This window comes from Lissotriton vulgaris, chromosome 3_1 (assembly GCF_964263255.1).
Source record: "Lissotriton vulgaris chromosome 3_1, aLisVul1.2, whole genome shotgun sequence".
Lineage (NCBI taxonomy): Eukaryota > Metazoa > Chordata > Amphibia > Caudata > Salamandridae > Lissotriton > Lissotriton vulgaris.
In genome coordinates, this window is record NC_141689.1 from 518,512,976 (window position 1) to 518,534,766 (window position 21,791).

General features: G+C 46.8%; 1 protein-coding gene across 2 annotated transcripts in view; it reads left to right on the top strand.

Moving 5' to 3' along the window:
* The window catches only part of CERT1 (ceramide transporter 1), an 881,084-nt gene that overhangs the window by 678,474 nt on the left and 180,819 nt on the right, over positions 1 to 21,791 (top strand). For both annotated transcript variants that reach the window (XM_086960766.1, XM_086960767.1), the window contains 2 exons: positions 7,477 to 7,609; positions 8,394 to 8,464. In XM_086960766.1, the coding sequence (XP_086816892.1) occupies positions 7,477 to 7,609; positions 8,394 to 8,464 (204 nt within the window). The remainder of the gene's footprint in view (positions 1 to 7,476; positions 7,610 to 8,393; positions 8,465 to 21,791) is intronic.

Sequence of the window (21,791 nt, forward strand, 5' to 3'; positions counted from 1 at the left end):
GCCCTGCTGTCGACACCATTTTGGATAAAATGAAAAAGTACACAGAGACAGCAAAATCAATGGCGGCATTGCAATTTCAGGAACAAAGGGGCTCCTTTCGTCGCTCCTCATACAGGGCAAATACACGAGGACATACCTCACAAACAACAGCCTCATATAAAGGTAGCACACAAAGTTCCTTTACCAAAAACACAACCAGAGGAGGCTACAGAGGTAACAATACCAAGGGAAGAGGACGTGGCGGTAGTAACACCAGAGACTCCACTGCCTCAAAAACAGTGACTCTCTTACACTACCTCCAGACCACTTAACACTGGTCGAAGGCAGACTACAACAGTTCCTACCTGCCTGGAACACAATTACCACAGACAGGTGGGTGAGAGAAATTATCCAGTCTGGCTACTGCCTAGAACTGACTACTACACCACCTAACATACCACCCAGACATCGTCCAATGTCCAGAGAACACATCACCCTGTTACAACAAGAGGTGAACTGCATGCTAGAAAAGGGGGCCATAGAGCAAATCCCTTTCCAACAGCAAGGGACAGGAGTATACTCCCTATATTTCCTTATTCCCAATAAGGACGGCTCTCTCTGACCCATATTGGACCTCAGACCCCTAAATCAATACATACTTTCAGAGCACTTTCATATGATAACATTACAACAAGTGCTACAGTTGCTACAACAAGGGGATTTCCTAGCAACACTGGACCTCAAAGATGCGTATTTCCACATACCCATCCATTCAGCCCACAGAAACTACCTCAGGTTCACAATAGAAGGTCAACACTATCAATTCAAGGTTTTGCCCTTCGGTGTTACCATGGCTCCAAGAGTGTTTACAAAATGCTTAGCGACAGTGGCAGCACATCTTAGGAGGCAGCACATCCATGTGTACCCTTACCTGGCCGATTAGCTAATACAAGCAAAATCGTACCAGCAATGTGCAGCACACACGTCTCAAACAATCCAGCTGCTACACAGCTTAGGATTCTCAATCAACTACACAAAATCACATCTGCAACCGTCCCACATACAGCAGTACCTGGGAGCCACCATAAACACCCCCGTGGCAAAGGCATGTCCAAAATCAGCAAGGATAGCCAGTATGCAGACACTCATTCGCAAATTCCTGCCAAAACACTTTGCCAGCTCAAGTCTTCATGCAACTCATAGGCATGATGGCCTCCTGCATATTCATTGTCCCCCATGCCAGACTTCAGATGCGTCCATTGCAGGAATGCCTAGCATGGCAATGGAACCAGGCTCAAGGACAACTAAAAGACCTAGTGTTGGTAGACAGTCGCACTCACAACTCTCTGCAGTGGTGGAACCCGCAAAACCTTTCCAAGGGACGACTGTTCCAAGAGCCGGTTCCACAACTAGTACGAACAGCGGACGCATCACTGACAGGCTGGGGAGCCCATCTCCTTCAATACACAGTACAGGGGCTCTGGACAAACAAACAGAAAAGGCTGCATATCAACCAACTAGAGTTGCTAGCGATATTCCTAGCCCTAAAAGCTTTTCAGAAATACTTGTACAGCAAGACGGTGTTGACCCGGACGATGTACTATATCCAGAAACAGGGAGGAACGCACTCGCCACAGCTGTCCCATCTGGCATCACGCATCTGGAAGTGGGTGATTCCAAAAATCATTTTTCTCCTAGCAGAACACCTTCCAGGGAAGGACAACCAAGTTGCCGACCTGCTCAGCAGGCACAGCCAGCAATTACACGAATAGGAGATTCACCCCAAGGTCCTTCAGCCATTCTTCGAGGAGTGGGGTCACCCAGAAATAGACCTGTTCGCCACAAAAGAAAACTCGAAATGCCAATACTTTGCCGCCAGGTTCCCACACCCATTGTCACAGGGCAATGCGATATGGATGAACTAGTCAGGCAGATTTGCGTACTCTTTTCCCCCCAGCACCACTGATCCCGCTGGTGGAACGCAAACTGCGGCAACACTCCCTCACTCTAATCCTAGTTGCTCCCACATGGGCGAGACAACCATGGTACACGACGTTCCTGGAACTCTCAGTAGTTCCCCATCAAAGACTGCATCTTGCACCTCATTTTCTAACTCAGAACCGTGGAGAAATCAGACACCCAGATCCCAATCAAATTAACCTAGCGATCTGGCTCCTGAGGTCTTAGAGTTTGGATACCTTAACTTGCCCCCAGATTGCATGAATATCATTAGGGAGGCAAGAAGACCAACCACACGAGCGTGCTATGCAGCTAATGGAAAAGATTTGTTATTTACTGCACCAATAACCAAATCAACCCCTTAGATGCTTCAATACAAAACATAATATGTTACCTGCTGCACCTACAAAGATGTAACTTAGCCTACTCTTCAATACGGCTACACCTCGCTGCCATAGCAGCATACCTTCAAAACAGGCAACACCTATCACGGTTTAGAATACCAGCAATCAAAGTCTTCATGGAGGTTTAAAAAGGATGATTCCTCCTAGGCACCCCCTTCCCCAGTCTGGATTCTCAATATAGTGCTTACCAGACTCATGGGCCCTCCTTTCGAACCTTTACATTCATGCGAACTACAATTCCTAACTTGGAAAGTTGCATTCTTGGTAGCTATCACCTCACTCAGAAGAGTGAGGGAATTACAAGCACTCACAATTCAAGAACCTTTCATGCAGGTACGTGTCAACAGGGTGGTTCTTAGAGCAAACCCTAAATTCATGCCTAAGGTTGTATCCAATTTCCATATCAACAAATCAATAGAACTGCCAGTGTTCTTTCAAAATCCACAGTCAGTAGCTGAGAAAGCCCTGCACACACTAGACTTAAAGAGAGCTCTACTTTACTATGTGGACAGAACTAAATCCTGTAGGAAAACAAAGCAACTGTTTGGATTCCCTTTGTGTTGTGGTGCAAAGGCAACAATTTCAAAATCAGGAATAGCCAGATGGATAGTTAAATGCATTCAGATATGCTATCCAAAGGCAAAACACACTTTAACCGTCCCCCCAAGAGCACACTCCACTAGGAAAATGGGGGCATCCATGGCTTTCCTAGGAATTATTCCTCTTGAAGATATCTGTAAGGCAGCCACATGGACCACCATACACACTTTCACAAAACACTACTGTGTAGATGTGCAAACAAAACAGCAAGCTGCTGTAGGCCAGGCTGGCCTCAAAACTCTTTTTCAAACTGCTGCAGCTGGCACAGGTAGCCACCGCTAGAGGAGATACTGCTATACAGTCTATGCACAAGATATGATTTCAGCAGCCCACATGCCTCGAACGGAATATGCTACTTACCAGTATGCATCTGTTTTTGGCATGTAGGGCTGCTGACATTCATATCGCCCGCCCTCCTCCCCCGTGCCTGTAGCAGCTGCAGCATTCTCTCTGACATGGCCATCTCTTACTTTTTTATCTCCATCTCTGCCACAATGGCGAAAAACAATCTGAGGATGGAGAGGATGCCCATGCGCACTGTAGTCCAGGGGAGGAGTCACCTATCCCATGATACTTCGAAGACTCTTCCAAGACAACAAGTGCAATCATCCGGACCTAACACTAGGCGGCGATCTATGCACAAGATATGAATGTCAGCAGCCCTACATGCCAAGAACAGATGCATACTGATAAGTAGCATATTCCTTCCCCACACCACAAGGTCAAAAGCCTTCTCGGTGTCTAGTAAAAGGACTAATGCAGGTATCCTCTGGGTTTCGAAATAATCCAACGCCTCAGATAGATAATGAGTGTTAGAGGCTAGCTGCCTACCAGCAATAAAACCGTTATGGTCCGAATGTATCAGATGCGCCGCGTGATGGTTAAACCGAAGTGACAGCAACTTAGTGACGATTTTATAGTCTGAGTTTAACAACATTATCAGGTGATGAGTTTGGATCCCCGCTGTTCTTGCCTTTTTTCAGAAAGCTGACTGTTACCTTGTCTGAAGGACAAGGTAACATAGTCATAGTCTGAAGGTATTTCCCCACCCCGAGCATAGAATTTACCAAATGAAGGAGAAAGTCCGCCACTGACCTGAAAAAAACTTTCGAAATTCAGGCGCCACCCCATCCGGGCCACAGGCCTTGCCGTTTGACAGCTTCTTTATGAAGGGTCTTGCCATAGAGAGTTTCTCTACATCCAAGAGTATCGGCGGGCTATTATTCTGCAAAAATCCTTCTAACAAGGTCATATCTACAGTCTGATGTTGGCCATAGATGGACTCATAATGCTGTAGCATTATATCCCCAATTTAACTGGGTCCTCTATACGTGAGGCGGTTGAAGGACATTTCAACGCATTAATCTGATTTGCAGCTGATTGCTCCCTGGCTTCCCAAGCTAAAAACCTGCTTGTAAAATTGCTTTCCTCATATGTTTTCTGACTATATTGTTGGTTGAATGCTTCACTCTGAGTGTAATAATTGGAACTGAGTGCACACTTAGCCTGCTCCAGTTGACGCTGATTAAACACAGAGGGGTTACTAAGATAAACCAAGTAAGACGCTTGGATCTTCTGCTCCAAAATTCTCTTCCTTCACTTTTTGAGCAATTTCAGCGTCTTTTTCAGAAATTAACCCCCGGATTAAGGCCTTAAGTGTGTCCCAGACCACACTCAGAGGTGCAGACTCAATATTTAGTGATAAAAACTCCTTAATCTCTATCCCAATAAAGCCCACCCAGTCCTCTTCATTGAAATATTGTCTGTTCAAAGACCACAGTTTAGGGGACCTAGCGCAGTTTCCGAAGAGTAACTCGAGCACCACTAAGGCATGATCGGAGAATCCATTATATAGAAATCTTTGCTGGTTAAAACTCAACTTCCGTGAAACCAAAAAGAAGTTATTCATGATGAAGAATTAAATCTACCTGACCAACAAGTATACGCTATTTTGGTTGGAGAGGCCACACGCCATGGATCCTGAAGATCCAACGTTACTCCATAGTGTAGCAAGGTTCTTAAGGATTTAGGCTTCAACTGCTTTTCATCCTGAACTGACAAATCTTATTTAGGATTCATTAGGACATTAAAATCGCCCCCAAAATCAGGTCCGCAGGTACCTGAATTAGGGACTGAAACAGATCCTCATAAACCTCAAAGTTTTTCTCAACTGGGGCATATATACTAACAAAAGTTATCGGTCTCTGTCTTTGTCTAAGAGAGCAGGTAACCCAACACCAACGTCCATGCAGATCTTTAGCAAAATTTGATGACCTCCACCTGAAATCTTTTACAAAAAATATTGCTGTCCCTCTATGGGCAGCGGAAGATGATGAAAATCCCCTATAAGCTGCCCAAGACCTAAACATTGAAAAGTCGGGCAGCTTTGCAGTTGGTATATGGGTCTCTTGTAGCAAAATCACTGCCGGGTTTTCTTTTTTGATCCATGTTTCAATTGCCTGCATTTTCTTTTTATTGTTGAGACCGTTAACATTAAAAGAAACCACTTTCAGCAGTTCTTTACTAGCCATAGTTAAAGCCCAACCAAGGCTTAGGCCCCTTAAGCATCTTACCCAGAGTCAAGCTAGTAAACTGACGTGTAAGACCCGAATGGATTCAAAAGGGGAAAAAAAAGGACTTAGTAGGTATACTTGGTATCCGTTGCATGTACTGGTGATACATTGGCATTTATGGAAGTCTGTCCAGGTGAGGATGTAGTATATGAATGACATACGAGTGTTTGTTGACAAAACAAATGGAATTTGCTAAAAAAAAGAGCTGACATTTGAGGTTAAAAGCTGCATTTATGAATACGGCAAGCTTTTGTTTGGGAAAATGCAGTTTATTTAAATTTATTAAGTTGGGATGCAAAAGTGTATAAAGGTGCAAATGTTGTCAAAAATTGTAGACCAAGCAGAACTATACTATACTAAGATTTGTTTAAACTGGGGAGGATAAAACCTACAGCATCCTTGAGAGAGGGACAGACTGGATTAACACACCATGAAAGTATTGCAATATTGGTGGCTATTCAGGTTATATGGCTTTAGCTAATTTAGATGAAAATAATGGTGCCAAATGCATAACTTTATGCTTTTTTCAAATTCTGTAAGTAGTGTAACTTGCCCTCCATCTCTGCTTAAAGTGTGCCCATGATGAAGTTAAGGGCATGTGATTGTTCCTCAATTCTTTCAGGATTCACCAGCTGATCCTTCTGGCCCCAAACAAACTTACAGTAAAGTCTTTAGCACTGGTGTGTGGAATGGTCTAGGACGACTGTGTCCACTGTTAACCGCTGGGGCGGTGGGATCTAGGCAGGTTCTCTTTAGGTCTAGTAGATGGTGGACCAGAATTGCAGCTCCCTCAACTCTAACTGTATAAAGTGGGTTACAGAAGCAGCAAGCATTCTTATTTCTAGACCTGTAGGAGTTGAGGGTGAGATACAAGTGGGTGGTGTGGGCTGTGTAAGAAAATGGCAGATGGGTACTCCATCACAAATGGGATATATATCCCATCCCGTCCACCTAATAAATGTTTTATATCCTAGTGCACTTATTAGGCAGATAGGATATCTGTCAACATTTGCGCAAGCGTGCTAACCTGCCCTGTACTAGGTCAGACCAATAGTTATTTTGTCTCATTAAGTTGCTTTCTCTTCTTCCAGTGGGCAGGCTGTGGGTCATGGTATAAGGATGTAAACATGCTTTTTTCTGTAAGGTGTAGTGCAGGTGTATGGGACGTGAGGTGGTAGGCTGGCTCCAGCATTCGCATCAATATGTTTACATTTTTTGTGATGTTATGGATGGTTGTCAAAGAGAGCCTCTCATTTATTTCAGTTTCCGACGCTCATAATTCACTGCTATGACATAGCAACAGTTGAAGACCAAACTAGTTACCCACTGGTGTGATGTTATAAGTGCCTTCAAGGCCATGCTGACAGTCCTCCCTTAGAGCCTGTTAGCACAACGCTGCATGTATTGTTTCAAGGAAAGCAGAAAGCACAGCTGCAGGAAGAGGAAGGTGGTGGGGGTCAATGATGGCAGGTAACTTTTTTTGTATACTAACCTTTGGGACATGGATGCATAAGAGAGGCCATGGTTATATATGGCTCCCCCCACTACTGCTCTTCCACTGCATACCAGTTGAAAGCAGGATCAAATTATTTTGGGGACAATACATAACTTTTAATTATGGAAGGAAAAAAATTGCATGGATGTTTTTCACCTCAGGGTTTTTGTTGTCACTGAGAACCCATCCATGAAGAACACCCTCTGTAATTCACTGCTACCCATCTATAATTCTACGTTTTTATTTCTGGATCAGCTCCTTAAGTATCTGGTGAATGGGTATAGCTTCTCCTTCCTCCGAAGCAACGTTACATGGTTATGAAGCTCTGCGAACGTATTGGTGATGGTACGGCAATTTTCACATTGGACAGGATAATAAGACTGAACATTCTCTTGCTTCCATAGAGGACCTTCAGTCCAAACGATGCAATTCATGCTGTTTTGCTTTTCTTCTCCACATTTCGTAGGTGTACAGAAGAGAAGTAGAGGAAAATGGAATTGTCCTTGACCCTTTGAAAGCAACCCATTCTGTTAAAGGAGTTACAGGCCATGAAGTCTGCCAGTATTTCTGGAATGTTGATGTTCGCAATGATTGGGAAAGTAAGTCCTTTCTAGGCCTAGAGCTAATAGAATATGTGACAGTAGAGCCTCTTAATCCTTGTGAATGCTCAAATTATTCTAGCGTAGAAAGTGATGCACACATGCATAGACAATTAGTTTAGTATGTGTCAAATTGCATTCTAGGACTCCACCTACATAAAATTGTGATAATAGATCATTTTATGTGTTGTGCTGAGATTGAAATTTGTTTAATGCTTCTTGCTGTCCTCCTCCCAAAATTACCTTTTTACATTACCCTAGAATGTAGAGATCTATGGCAGTATATTCAGCCTCTATTAGATTACGTTTTTAATCCATTTTGAAAAATGTGTGTAATTCCTTGATATTTTCTTAACTACTGAATGTTGGTTAATTTTTTGCAAGTTATGGCAACGTTAAAGTTTACTTGTGAATAAAATTGATTGAGAGGTCATGGCATTTCTTTATTAATGATTTAATAAATCTAGACCGTTTTAGTACCGATCCATGGAGAAGTGATGAACACTTTTAGGTACCGTCAAGCCAGTTTATTTGTGATCTTTGATCAGTGAATCACAAAGTTGTTATGGGAGAAATAGACTGATGCTGATCGTTCATTTACTGTAGTGTTTTCCCAGAAAACTGACAGATAAGATGTCTCTTCAGAATATTTGTAGCTAATAAAGTATAGTTAATAAACTACTCTGTCCAGTTAGTGGCTGTATGAACCTATCCACGTTTAGAACAGTGATCTGTTCCCTATGTAATTTTAGATTTATACTCAATCCTTTTTTCTTCATTTCAGCAACCATTGAAAGTTTCCATGTTGTTGAAAAATTAGCTGATAACGCAATCATTATCCACCAGCTACACAAGGTAATGAATTTTGCTCGTTCAGAGTTTCTACCTTCTATAAAGACACTTTAATTGTAATTCAAATGTGTATCAATTAGTTCACTATAAAGCGCTTTTAGTTATACTCTGAATTGATTCTCTTATCCCGGTACAGTTTGTCTCCTTGGACCAGTTTGGTGTAACACAATAGCTAGTAGTATTTTGTAAAATAAAGTTACCTTGTTCTAGAATGCTATTCCGGTTTGTGGCATTGTTTAATGGGTATTATGTAAACACTAAGCTAGTTTGACTGTTTTATTTATTCAATGGTGATTATTTTTTACAAACTGGGCAATAATTGGGCCAGAACACAGGGCTGGCCAGAACGGTCTTGGTGATTTGAGGCTCTGACCACCTCTACAACTCAGCGGAATGAGAATTTGCCTAGCCTTAGTGCTGGTAAGTTCCAATTCTATTAAGGTCTCGGAGGCGAGGATTATGCTATTCTTTCTAAACTTTATTTTCCACAGCAGCAAGAAAAACACACAAAACTACTTTTCCCATGAACACTTGGGAAAACAGGAAACTAACATAAGTCCTTTGTCAGTCTCTGTAACCATTGCAGGTCCCATCATGCTCCTCTGCTGCCTCCTCTTCCTCTTTCTTCGCGCGAAGCCCATGTTCCGGCATTCTCACGCTTCCTGTTTGGAACCATAATTCCCTGAAAGAAATCGCATGATCAGACTCCGAACCTCTCTTCAGCTTATCAAAGGTAAAAAGACACCGAACACAGTGCAGCAGCAACAGTCATAACAGCATAAAAACTTACCATGAATGGTTTACTTACATTGCATACGGGGAGGGTCAACATCCTGGAAGTCATTGGGGGGGATAATCCTCTCCTCCGAGTCCTTAATGGAATTGGAACTTACCAGCACTAAGGCTAGGCAAATTCTCATTCTATGGCAGGACCGGAGGCTTCGGATTATGCCAGTTCAAAGCTTGTCGACAACCAGCCCGAGCCACCTCCAATACTGGCTTAAAATAGAACCTCTTAAACATGGGATCGGAGGACTAATCAGCCGCTCTCATCAGATCCTCAAGCCGAGCCCCAAGGGCAAATTGCTTGGGATCAATCCCCGCCTCCTGCATCACCCAACGCACCCACCTTGCGATCGTAGGGGAGGAAACAGCCTTGTACGGTTTGCGTAGGGCAATGAGAAGTTGTCGTTCGCCCGGAGGGCGAGTGTCATCAGTCATATCCTCATAAGTACGGAGGCACTGTACTACACACAGTTTAGGGGAATCCAGAAAAGCTGGGTATGAAATAACCTGTGTACGGGTCTTGGTTTGTCTGTTCACAGTAAAGGACACCCCATCTGGGGAAAAAACCCTGGCCGTGATGTCAAGAGCTCGTAGGTCCGAGACCCGCCTGCAGGACACCAGGCACAACATCGCCAACTTAGCTGTAAGCTCTTTACGGGAGAGAAACCTATTCGGTTGCAACGAAAGAAATACATTCAGAACCCTGTTCACGTCCCACAGGACGGAGTAGCGTGGTTCAGGTGGCAACGAGAGACTGATCCCTTGCAACAGTCTGCACACCAAAGGATGCTCCCCAATCGGGGACCCTTGCACCAAATCATGGCCAGCCGAGATCGCGGAACGGAACGTATTGATGGATCGATAGGCCAAGCCCTCTTCTGCCAGACCAGCAAGGAAGTTAAGGACCCGCACTACATCTGCCCCCACGGGATCGAGATTCCGTTGCATACACCAGCGACGCCACCTATGCCATGCTGATCGGTATCTCTTGGTTGTGCTATCCACCCATGCCTTAGAGAGCAGGAACTCTGCTTTTCCCGAAAGGCCAGGGAGCGTCCTGCGACGCCGGAGATCCTCCAACCATCAGCTTCAGCGATCCCTCCTGAACCAACCGGTGGGGAGTCCCTTCCGGACTGAGCAGAATATGAAGAGAGAGGGGGAGTAGGATTGGAAAATCCCAAGAAAGTTCCAGAAGAACCGGAAACCAAACTTGAGACCTCCACCAAGATGTGATCAACACCACCTCTGCCAACTGACGACGCAGCAGCGCCGACACTCACGTTATCATTGAAAACGGGGGAAACGCGTACACCTTCTCGCTCGACCAATCCTGGAGGAAGGCGTCCGTCGCTTCTGCCAACGGATCCGGACGCCAACTGAAGTACCTCGGAAGTTGATGGTCCAGGCGAGACGCAAACAGGTCCACCGTGAAGGGGCCCCACTTGTCCGCCAACAGAGCGAAGACCTGAGGGTCCAACTTCCAGACACTGGCGTCCAGCAGGTGCCGGGAGTGCCAATCTGCCACCTCGTTCTGGCGGCCCGGCAAGTACTCCGCCATGACCGACATTTGATGGTCTAGACAGCATTGCCAAAATCCCGTGCGAGGTCCGCATTATCTTGGATCTGGTCCCACCTAGATGATTGATATACCGGACCGCAGACACGTTGTCCACTCGCAACAGGACACACGACTGCACTCTGTCCTTCGTCCAACACTGGACTGCAAAGGATCCCGCGAGCAACTCCAAACAATTTATATGCAAAGATTGCTCTTGGGCAGACCAGGCGCCACCCGTGGAAAAATCGCCGCCCCCAGCCGGACCGACTGGCGTCGGACTCCATGACTATATTCTGGGCTGACCCAAAGATCGCACGGCCGTTCCAGGCCTCCATGTGCGACAGCCACCACTGCATCTCGCCTCTCACCTCCTCAGACAGCGGCATGTGCTGAGAGTACGTTAAGCCTCTCCGAAGGTGGTACGTCTTTAGACGCTGCATCGCCCGATAATGGAGGGGGCCCGAAAAAATGGCCTGAATTGAGAACGACAGGAGGCCCACTAAACGCGCCAAGTGGCGTAGGGATATGAGCGGCCTCGCCAGGGACTGTCGCAGCTCGTGTCTGATTTTTGACATTTTCCTGGCAGGAAGACTCAAAGGTGGCAGACGCCGAGTCTATGTTGAACCCCAAAAAGGTGGCACACTGGACGGGAACTAGAAGTGACTTCTTCTTGTTGATAACAAAACCCAGACTTTGGAGCAGGTTGACTGCCACCTGCAGCTCGGACACTAACCGTTCGGACATTGATCCATGAACAGCATGTCGTCCAGGTACACGATCATCCTGACACCCCGAGCCTGCAAGGCCTCCACTGCCGGGCGTAGCACCTTTGTGAAGCACCACGGTGCCGAGGAGAGCCCGAAGGGCAGTGTGGTGAACTTGTAGACCTGACCGTCCCACCTGAACTGAAGGAAACGGCGGTGGGGAGGGAAAACCGGGACCGCCAAATAGGCGTCTTTTAAGTCGAGCCTGACATCCAGTCGGACGGCCGTAAAACATCCCGCAAGAGGTGAATCCTCTCCATTTTGAAATGGTGGTACACCAACCACTCGTTGAAGTCCCTCAAATTGATGACCGGACGACAGCCCCCGTCGACCTTGTCTACCAAAAAGAGGTTGCTGAGGAACCCCCCGGGATGCTCTTGCGCGCAACAGATCGCCCCTTTGTGGAGGAGGGCGGAAACCTCTTTGCGCACCAAATCCGCATCTTGCTGCGAGAAAGTAATGGGACGGGGACGCTGTAGCTGACGTGGACGACCAAGGAACTCCATCTGAAAGCCCATGACAGTCTGCAGCTCCCAAGCATCGCTTGTCAGGGAAACCCAAGCCGGGAAAAACTGTGCCAAGCGCCCCCTACCCGCAAACTCGCTGAGGGCAGCACACTCACCTCTTCCAACACTCAGTTGCTGGCCTCTCTGGCCTACCCGGCCGCGGTATCTCTGTCCCCTCATGGGGTAGAAGTTGTTGAAGCAGTCGTTGGACTGAAACTGACCGCGGCCGGAGCCTTGCCCCCGATCGGAGCTGTTGCCGCGGCCGAACGAGCGGCCCCTGCCACGTCCGGCCCGGTCAAAAACCTGAGGGGCAAAGACCTTCTTTATATTTGACTGTGCTCTGTCCAAGGAGGTAAACGTGGCCACAAACTTGCCAAGTTCCTTGATGAACGGGTCCCCGAAGAGCCCGCCCTGCGCCACCGCGCCTGCCTCAGACGAGGCGAGGTCACCCAGCTTGGGATCTATCTTAATCAAGAGTGACCTCCGTCTCTCAGTAGAGAGCGCGCAATTAGCATTACCAAGAAAAACAATGGCCTGTTGCGCCCAATTCGAAAGGACCTCTGGGGATTTGAGGTCCCCTGATACCTTGGCCTCCTCAGCCATGTCCAGAATCTTGGTCATGGGACCGACCGCGTCCAACAACTTGTCTTGGCAGGAACGCCATGACCGGTCTATACCCTTCCGAGGGTCCTTGACAAACTAGTCTAAACATTTCGCCATCTTGGGGTCTATATCTGGGGTCAACGCCACCTTACCCTCTAAGGTGGGGCGGGGACACTCCGCCCTAAGGTGACTGCGGGCATCCTTATCCACAGGCTTACGCAAACGGTTAGCCACATACAGAGCCACTTTCTCCCCGGGGACCCAGTCCGAAGAACGGGGATGGACAATATCATCCGGGTCCAGCATGTCTGAAGGGCCTGCAGAGGTAGACGCCTGCGACGGAAGCCATGATCTAGAGCCGTGGTCCTCAAAGTACGGCCTGCGGGCCAGTGGCGGCCCGGCAGACCTTTGTATGCGGCCCGCGGACCTTTTTCACCAAACCACATTTATAGCAGCCAGGCTCGCTCAGTTTAAACAAGAGAGCTGCTGGAATATGTGCGTGAAAATAACTTGTTTGTAACAAAAGGGAGAGTGAGGGAGATTTACATATGACTATGTGTGGTAGGAACTCCTGGTCCCCGTAGTACAGATATAATAACAAAGAAGGAGTGCCTCCTTGAAAAATGAGGAAAACAGCATTCACTTTTCCCAAAAACGTGTATTAACAGAAGCACTTAATGCCCCAACACCGTTCAAAGGACAATAGTAATCCTTTTAAAAGACCCCTCACTCACCAACCTGGTTGGTGACATGCTTCATCATCGGGGTCCCACCCCATAGGCCGAATGCCTACAGGGTGTGCTACGACACCTGATTACAGTGGAGCGGGATATTGTTTTTTATATGTGCTAACTATGCATGTGTGAGGGTATATTTAAAAAGGGCCAGTACTACTCCGTTCAAGACTTTATTCTTGAGCGTCTGAACCCTAATAAAAACAATTGTGGCACCTTTGCCCAACTAGGAGGGCTTTGGTGTCTAGAGAAGTGTGATATTAAAAACAGTTGTAAAAATAGCCAAGTGTGCTATGTGATGTGAAATAATAAAGTAAACTAGGTCTACATGTTTCAACCAATTAAAAAATTCTATGGTTTTCGTCAGGACCGTGTATATTACAAGGGGCGGTACGCACTCGCTAAGGTGCGGCCTACCCTCAAGTAATTAGCAGACCGCAAATAATGGTCTGGATGTGAAAAGGTGTATTTAATCCTGAATTCAGGAAAAAACACTTAAAGCGGTATTTCTCGCTTCATGGCTTCGGGTGAACCAAGACGGCGATTCTCCGTCATTTCAATGAAGATTTTTGGCAAGACTGTAAACCTACTCGGTTCCAGTACGCGAAGCCTCCGCCTTCACACAAATCACGACAAATCACTGTCATCCGACCATACACAGAAAAGGAGTAGCACCTTACTCAACCAGCCATAAAGAGGTTGGTGCTCAGTCCAGAGCTCCTAAAACGGTTTAAAAGTTCTGACTTCAATATGCTTTCTATTTAAAAAGTGCTTTGAACTCTTTGTGTCATGGTATGCTTTTATCATGTCATATTATCAACGGCATTCTTTAATGATATCTAGGTTTACACGGGCGACCATTGATTCTGTTTTAACTGTAATAGACATTTACTTCCATATTCTGATAATATACACTGACCCTCATTATGGATGAGCCTGTATGGATACGATAAATACTCTTATTCTATGTTTATCTATGGAAAATTAAGAATAACAGGAGTGTTTGATGCTTTCCATACTACTGCATGTATTGAAACTTAATGCATATTGGGTTGGCGTGTAATCAGATTTCCAATCCCTGCGCAAACCAGAATTTGGCTAAGGTTTCGAGTTAAATTCCCCCTTGTGGTGGATGCCTCTGTTTCAAGACTACCTTGGGCTTGATTATGAGTGAGGCTGGTGGTGGTGGGGTATTTATCAACACCTGGGAGGAGGGCCGGCCCTACATCAGAATTGACCGGGACAGTGCCCTGGTCAGTGGGTCATTGCGGTGTGACGGCTGAGGTATGCGGAAGATCGGGAGAGCAGGGGATTGATGGGGGGCTAACAATTACGCTGAGGTACATTAAAGGCTGATTACAAAGTCTTTATAGGGAACCGATTGAGACCAGGTGGGATGAAGAAACTGCTGTTTGCATGACATTGTCAGGTAGCTCCCTGCTGCACCCCTCAGAATATTGGCGCCCCGTGCCTGGGCCCAGCTCCCCTATACCCAGGGCTGGCCCTGTGGGGCACTTATCAGATGAGTGACATGCCCCATATTCTGAGTATGCCCAAGAAAATGGTGAATTGTACTGCAACATTTTCAGTTCTGTACTGAAGTCTGCATTTATTAGAATTTTTCAGATATTTACCTTCACCTGAAGGGAAGCGTCTGGCAGATGAGAGCCTGCCCATCCCTCCACCTCTCCTGACCCCAAAGAATTCTAATCCAACTATCCTTAGCCGGCCCCCAGAGGCACTCCTGTCTATCACCCTTTCTTTACCATCCTCTCAGCCATTTGAAGTACTCTTAGTGGCCCCTTTGCTCCCTTTTCACAGTTACAGCAAGCACACCCAATGGAGCCCTTCCATATCCTTTATTGGCTGTCAAGCACAGTGTAGGACCCCTCCGCCCTTCCATATCTTACCTATCAAAGCAATCACAATGTCCCCCTTAATCCTGTGTATAAACTGAAACACATCCAATGACCATCTCCATTCCTCTCTCGGCTTCTGAGGCCAACCCAGTGGCTCCCATCGCCTTCTTTCCACATCCAGAAAGAACATGTGATGCCCCCTTTTCTGTTATCTCAGTTGCTCAAAGCACATCCAATAACCCTCTCTGCTTTTTTTGTTAACTGCCCAAAACTCAATCTATGGTCCTCTCTGCCTCCTTACCCTGCTCACGCAACCCACACACAATCGCTCCTTCACCCATTTGCTTGAGGCATGCACATATTTATCTCCCTCCTCCTTAGAATGCCAATACTAACTTTGCCTGCAATATTCCAGCCATGCGCAGGAGGGGAGATGCAACCCCTGGCAGTGGGAGTGAAGTATAAAAATAAAAACTGGAATGCCTCAAATACTTAGTGTATGTATGTGAGTGAGTGAGTGTGTGTGTGCATATACACAACATGTGTTTGCATGCTTGTGTGTGTTTGTGAGTGTGTATCAGCCTTGTGCCCATTGCCCATCATGGTGCAATAAATAATTCTGAATGCATTAAAGTCAAAGTAGGCGGAGAGAAGAGAGGAACCAATGGAGGTGAATACATGCAACATTACACTACAGTACAGACTTAACCAACCCTCTTGCCTCTTCCTTGTAGCTTTGTAGTTACATCTGCCTTTGAAATACAGCGCTTTCAAGTAATGTTTTGAAAAGGTGGTGATTTGTCTTGACTCTAGTAGCCCCGCCCCCACTGCCCCAGCCCCACCTAACCCCGCCCCCACCTGCCGGCCCATCAGTGCGGCCCTCGGCCACATACCAGACTGTACTTTTGGCCCCCGAGATAAAGTTTGTGAGTACCCATGATCTAGAGGAACAAGCCTCCTCATCCGTGTCAGGTGAATCCCCATCCTCCTGCGGTTCCGGGGACATCGTGCGCGGGCTAGGCCGAGGAATGGCAACCGGGGGCACAGTGGCGGGTTGAGGTTCCTCATGCGCCGCAAAGGCACTCTTAACCCTTGCGAAAGCCTCAGAATCCACCCCCTCGGTACACGGTTTCTTAATAGGTGGGGGGGGGAGGCGACCGGGTTGGGGCCGTGGCCGTGGCCGGAGCCGGCGTGGGAATCATGGCCGCAAGCTTTGCGTATGCCTCATCCATGCATGCAGTGATTCGCTGCTCTAGGGGAACTATCACCTGGTCAACTGCCCTGTAGATGCTATCATCTACTGCCTATTAAAAATCGTCATCCCGGGGGACGTAGTTCAGAGGGTCCTCCTCGGGGTACTGGCCTTGGCCCTCCTGCATAATGAGTTAAGTCAGGCTCTGCAGGGAACCCGAGGAATGGCGCAGTATTTCACAAGGGCCGTCACCGGCACAACCTTTATCTGGGAGGGAGCCCAGGCAATGGGGGGGCACCAAAAGGAGCACACAATTCGAAGGGAACCAACCCCATGGGACGCTATCACCCTTGTAGATATATAGGGCACCACCCGGACACAAGCGTCCCACTGCACCACCTACAAATGATTGGTGCCAATTACAACCCTGCAGGGTGTCAGCCAGAGAATACAACCCACACAGGGCGTGAAACAATTGAACAGTGATGTTTGCGACCCCTCAGGGGTGTCAATCCGGGTGGTAGGGGTAAAAACGGCAATCACCTGTGGTATACATGGGCAAAACGCTGTGAAACTATTTTTTTCCCTTGCGCTGACCACAGAGGTGCAAGCGTGCCCCCTAGCGGTGGGAGGACCACACCGCACTAGTCTGGGCACAAAAATTGCGTTAGGATCGCGCAAATCTTCCCGCGATTGTCAGGTGACTCTGTAAGGGCAACAAAACGTTAGCGGTAGCTTGGCAGGACAAAACGCTCCTTGAATAGCCCCCAAACCCAGGAGGGAGAGAAAACAGCCACTTAACTTGCTGCTGAGCAGCGAAGGAAGGGGAGGCAGCAGAGGAGCATGATGAGAGCTGCAATGGTTACAGAGACTGACAAAGGACTTGTGTAAAATAAAGTGAAGAAAGAATGGCATAATTCGAAGCCTCCGGTCCTGCCATAGAATTTTCTTGTCCTGTACCAAATAAGCCAGGATGGTACTTCTTCCATGGGATTCCATACTTTTGTTGCTCGGATATGAATTTACCTTGAAAAAAATGAAGACAATAGGCGTTTGGCAAAACTTGAACAAGTTGGTTTAATTAAACTCTGCAGCCTGGAGAGCAGCAACAGAGGCATGTCTGAAGATGGTCTAGATGTACAAAGGTTTGGCCATTTTAGTGGCCATTATATACAGTTCTTGAAGTACAATCAACTGATTACACATTGTTATAGAGCACGTAAATCCGGGCCTAGTCATGAACCATAAATTCAACCATCTGATAAGGGGGCATAGGTGGCTTTCGACTTTGTGGAGACCTAATGTGGGCCAGTGTGTGCTTGTGTTCAGATGCCCGGCATGGGGAGCGTGTGATAACTGTGTGTAGTGAGCTTGCTGTGTTCTGATTGGCTGGGTGTTCCTAACTGTATGTGGCATCTGACTTTGTGATACTTTGGAAATGTGGAACGTACCCCCTTTCGCCCAACGCGTTTTATTGAGGCAAATCTTCTCGGCCCTTATGTGGTATTGCTGCCTATCTGGGAGATCGATCTGTGTTTCAGGTGTTCATGCCTCTTTCTGATACTTTTGCCCCTAAAAATATTCATTGGAGATCTTCGACTATCTGCCAGTCCCGGGAAGCACGCAAAGGAGGAAACGCTTCAACATCTAAAGTACACCATTGGCACAACACTTCACCCTTTAGCGCTCCTCTTTTTCAAGACTGCGTATCTAGGAGCTCAAGCTGCTCTACGCGGGAGGCGTGAGCGAACTCTGTGTATTGAGAATTGTCCGAAGTAGCATTGCACTTGCAGCGGTTTCCTCAGCTGCCGGTTAGTTATACTTTATAGTGCACCAATAAAGCATGCCAGCCCTCTATTTAACTGTTGTTGCTGTCTCCAGGGGTCCTGCCAACTGCATTTAATTTGTGACGGAAAGTGTGCCGGTGTCGAGGCGCTTCCCAGGAGCCAGGGGCATGCGCGCCAATACCAAGGCTGGGCTTCGTGAATCCACTCACTGCCGGACACTCCCTGCCCCTTTTTGTCACTCGTGCAAGTTTCTGTTTCCTTCCTTTTTGTCGGTTTTCCCATTTTTCAGTCCTTGTTTTTCCAAACTGTGCGCTTTTCCTTCTCTAGCACGTGGTCAATTATCTGATCCGGTGAAACAAGTGTCGGTCACAAAAAATATGTGCCTGTGCTGGTGCCAGTTATCACTGGCTCAAATTAAGCACTGCCTGCCGACAGCACTCAATGTTTATTAAGTAAGTACGGTAAGGTCCCCTGCCATTTCTCGTTTATTGTTTTTGGGATGGTACACATTACCAACCTAGGGTTTGAAATCGGAAATTTAAACATATATTGTGTGATCTTGAAAACTGGTAGCAACAGCGGCAAATAAAGTATGGAACTCTCAGGATTTGAGTTGGAAGTGACTGGTTAAAACTGCAGTCTTAGGCACAAATATCCATTTTTAGAGGCCCGCTCTACCATCCCAATAACTTTGCTAAACATAACAGCTTGCGAAGGGGAGAGGATGTGGCCTAACAGCTAGAGCGGGTCGACCTCAAACCTGGGGAATTGGTTTGGGTCTCGGCAGACACACCCAACATCCTGTCATTCTGGGCAAATCACTGAATCTCCCCCTGCCTACCAAACATGAATGTGTCTATGTGAAACGTAACTAGTGCTCATGCAAATCGCTCCAGTTTGGAACGGAGTAAACAGGTTCAAGACCCTGCGTCGGCTCCACATTGTGTGATTCTGGGCAAACCGCGTATTCTCCCGGAGCCTACACATATGCATTTGACCTAGTGTGAAAACTTTGGTGCTCATGTAAAGCGCTCAGAAGCCCTTGGACCGAGTTCTCGCTATATAGAACAGCAAATAATAAATGTAAGGCATAGTCGCTGTCTGTTAGATTGACCTTGTCTGTTTATAAACCTGGCCGTACCCTGGCTGGTAAACGGGGGCAGCAGGAATGCACCAAGTATCATGACGGTACCAGACCAGAAAGGGAATCTGCAGGCAGCACTCTCGCAAACGCACATCCACAAAATGGTGCCTTACTTGCCTTTTAAACAAGCATTTGCAATGCAACTAGGTCTCACATTTACATGAGTTTTAGCTATTGGCATTCTAAATAACAATGCATTTTATTTATGTTTTAAAAACGAAGACATAAATAAAAGGCATTGTCATTTGCAATGTCAATAGCTCAAACTTGCATAAATGCGAGACCTATTGCATTGCAAATGCTTGTTTTAATATGGGTGCGTTTTTGATCATTGCTGATGTTTATAAAGGGCTGCACATTCTATTACTTAGTCACAGCATACTTGTTCTATTATGTTCTTGCACTGCCCTTTTTAGTATGGCAGTCCAACTGAGAAGTGCAGCATTTGCCCATTCATGGATTGTCAGAACTGGCCTGTACCAGTTCTAACTCAGCGATGACCTGTTATTTAAAACTTGTAAAGGATTATTTGAGGATGTTGTACCAGAGATTAATGGAGTGGTGGACTTGCTTTGGGAAAGGAAGGTCCCCTGCATGATGTGCAGTTGTGACCCCTGCCCAGGGTGTCCAAACTGCATATACCTGTGATCCTGGTTTTTGGGTCTGTGATCTCAGTTCGGTGAGGGACCTGCATTAGAACAAATTCAGAATGCTCACTTTGGCCTATATCCTCTCTGCTCTGGACCAGACGACTGTTTGTTATCCTTGGATCTGCAGGATGTGTATTTCTATATGCTGTCCTACAGTACCACAGGCACTATCTGCGATTCAAGGTAGACCAGGAGCATTTCCAGTTTGCTGTGCTCCCTTTTGGCCTCACCAGTGTCCCCCAGGTGTTCTCAAAAGTGATGGTGATGGGGGTTGGTACAGCTTATCTTCGGAGGCGAGGGACACTGGAATTCCAGTATCTCGACATCCGGCTGTAGAAGGCAAGGGCTCAGTTCATTGTGGACCATCTCCTGACAATGGCGAGCATCTCTACATTGTTGTGGTTCACTGTCAACGAGCTGAAGTCTCACCTCACTCCTCGCACAGGTTTCCATTCATTGGAGCAATCCTGGACACAGATGAGTTCAGGGTTTTTCCTCCACTGCAGGGAATCCAGGACATTCAGGCTATGAACCCAGTGTTTCAGGTGAAATCTTGGATCATGGCCAGAGCAGCTCAAAGCTTCTTGACCTCTTAGCCACCTATTTCCTTCTTGTTGGCTTTGCCAGGTGGCACATGTAAGCTCTGCAATAGAATTTGAAGTTCCAATGAGTCTAGCATCAAGGCTTGCTGGCCTATGCCATATAGGTCTCTGAGGAGACTGCTCGAAATATGTAGTGTTGGCTGCTCAAATGCAATTGGCCCAGCGCCAGACCTCTCTCACTTCCCCACCCAGAGCTAATGGTAGTGCCCCTGTTTGGCTAAGGAGGTAATCGGGAGTAGTTGGAGATCAGGGACTCTGGTCTGCTGCTGAGGGCTGTCTGCTCATCATGCTGGTGGCGTTGCGGGTCATTTATCCAGCTCTGAAGGCCATCCTGCCGTATAAGCAGAGGCTGTTGCAGGATTTCACTGAGAAAACCACTGCCATGTGGTACTGCAACCAGCAGGGCTGACAGGGTTCTCGTTCATGTGTCAAGAGTCTCTGTGCCGCTGTAGGATGCTGGAACGTCAAAGCATTTTCCTGATTGCAAACTGTAGAAAAGTGGGTTTCTGTTGCAGTAACCTCCCAATTTTTGCCAGACTATTGATGCATTTTGACTTGATGTGCCCTGGGTCCCTGCCAATCAGGTTACCAGGGCCTGTATTCTTTCCCCAAAACTAACCCAATTGGAATCTCTAGCCACAGGTCCGCCCCTGGTAAATGGTACCAAAGGTACCCAGGGCACTGTGACCAGGGAAGACCTCTAAGAGCTGCAGCACTTACTGTGCCACCCTTAGAGGCCCTGTACCTTTATATACACACACACTGCCTTTGCAGGCTGCATGTTTTGGTGCAGAGCAAAGTGAAGTCGACATGGCATAAATTGCGATTCTCCTATTAACATGACCAGAGAATCTGGATTTCATTAAAGACACGGGTGCTGACATTATGCATTATCATTTAATAGCAATTCACAGCAGCCGCACTACATCACAAAGGATAAAGTTCTAGAGTTTACATAACAGTGGACAAAGGAAGTATCCAGGAGATGATCTGCCTCTTTTAAAAGAATTGCAGCAGGAAGGTTCTCATAAAACGTTGAGATCCAAGTAGAACTTGTAAAACGTCTTGGAATTAACTTCGGTGTCTTAAGTGGAAAGGACCAGACGGCTAAACGGAATTACCTGTAAGGAGAAAGAAAGAATTAA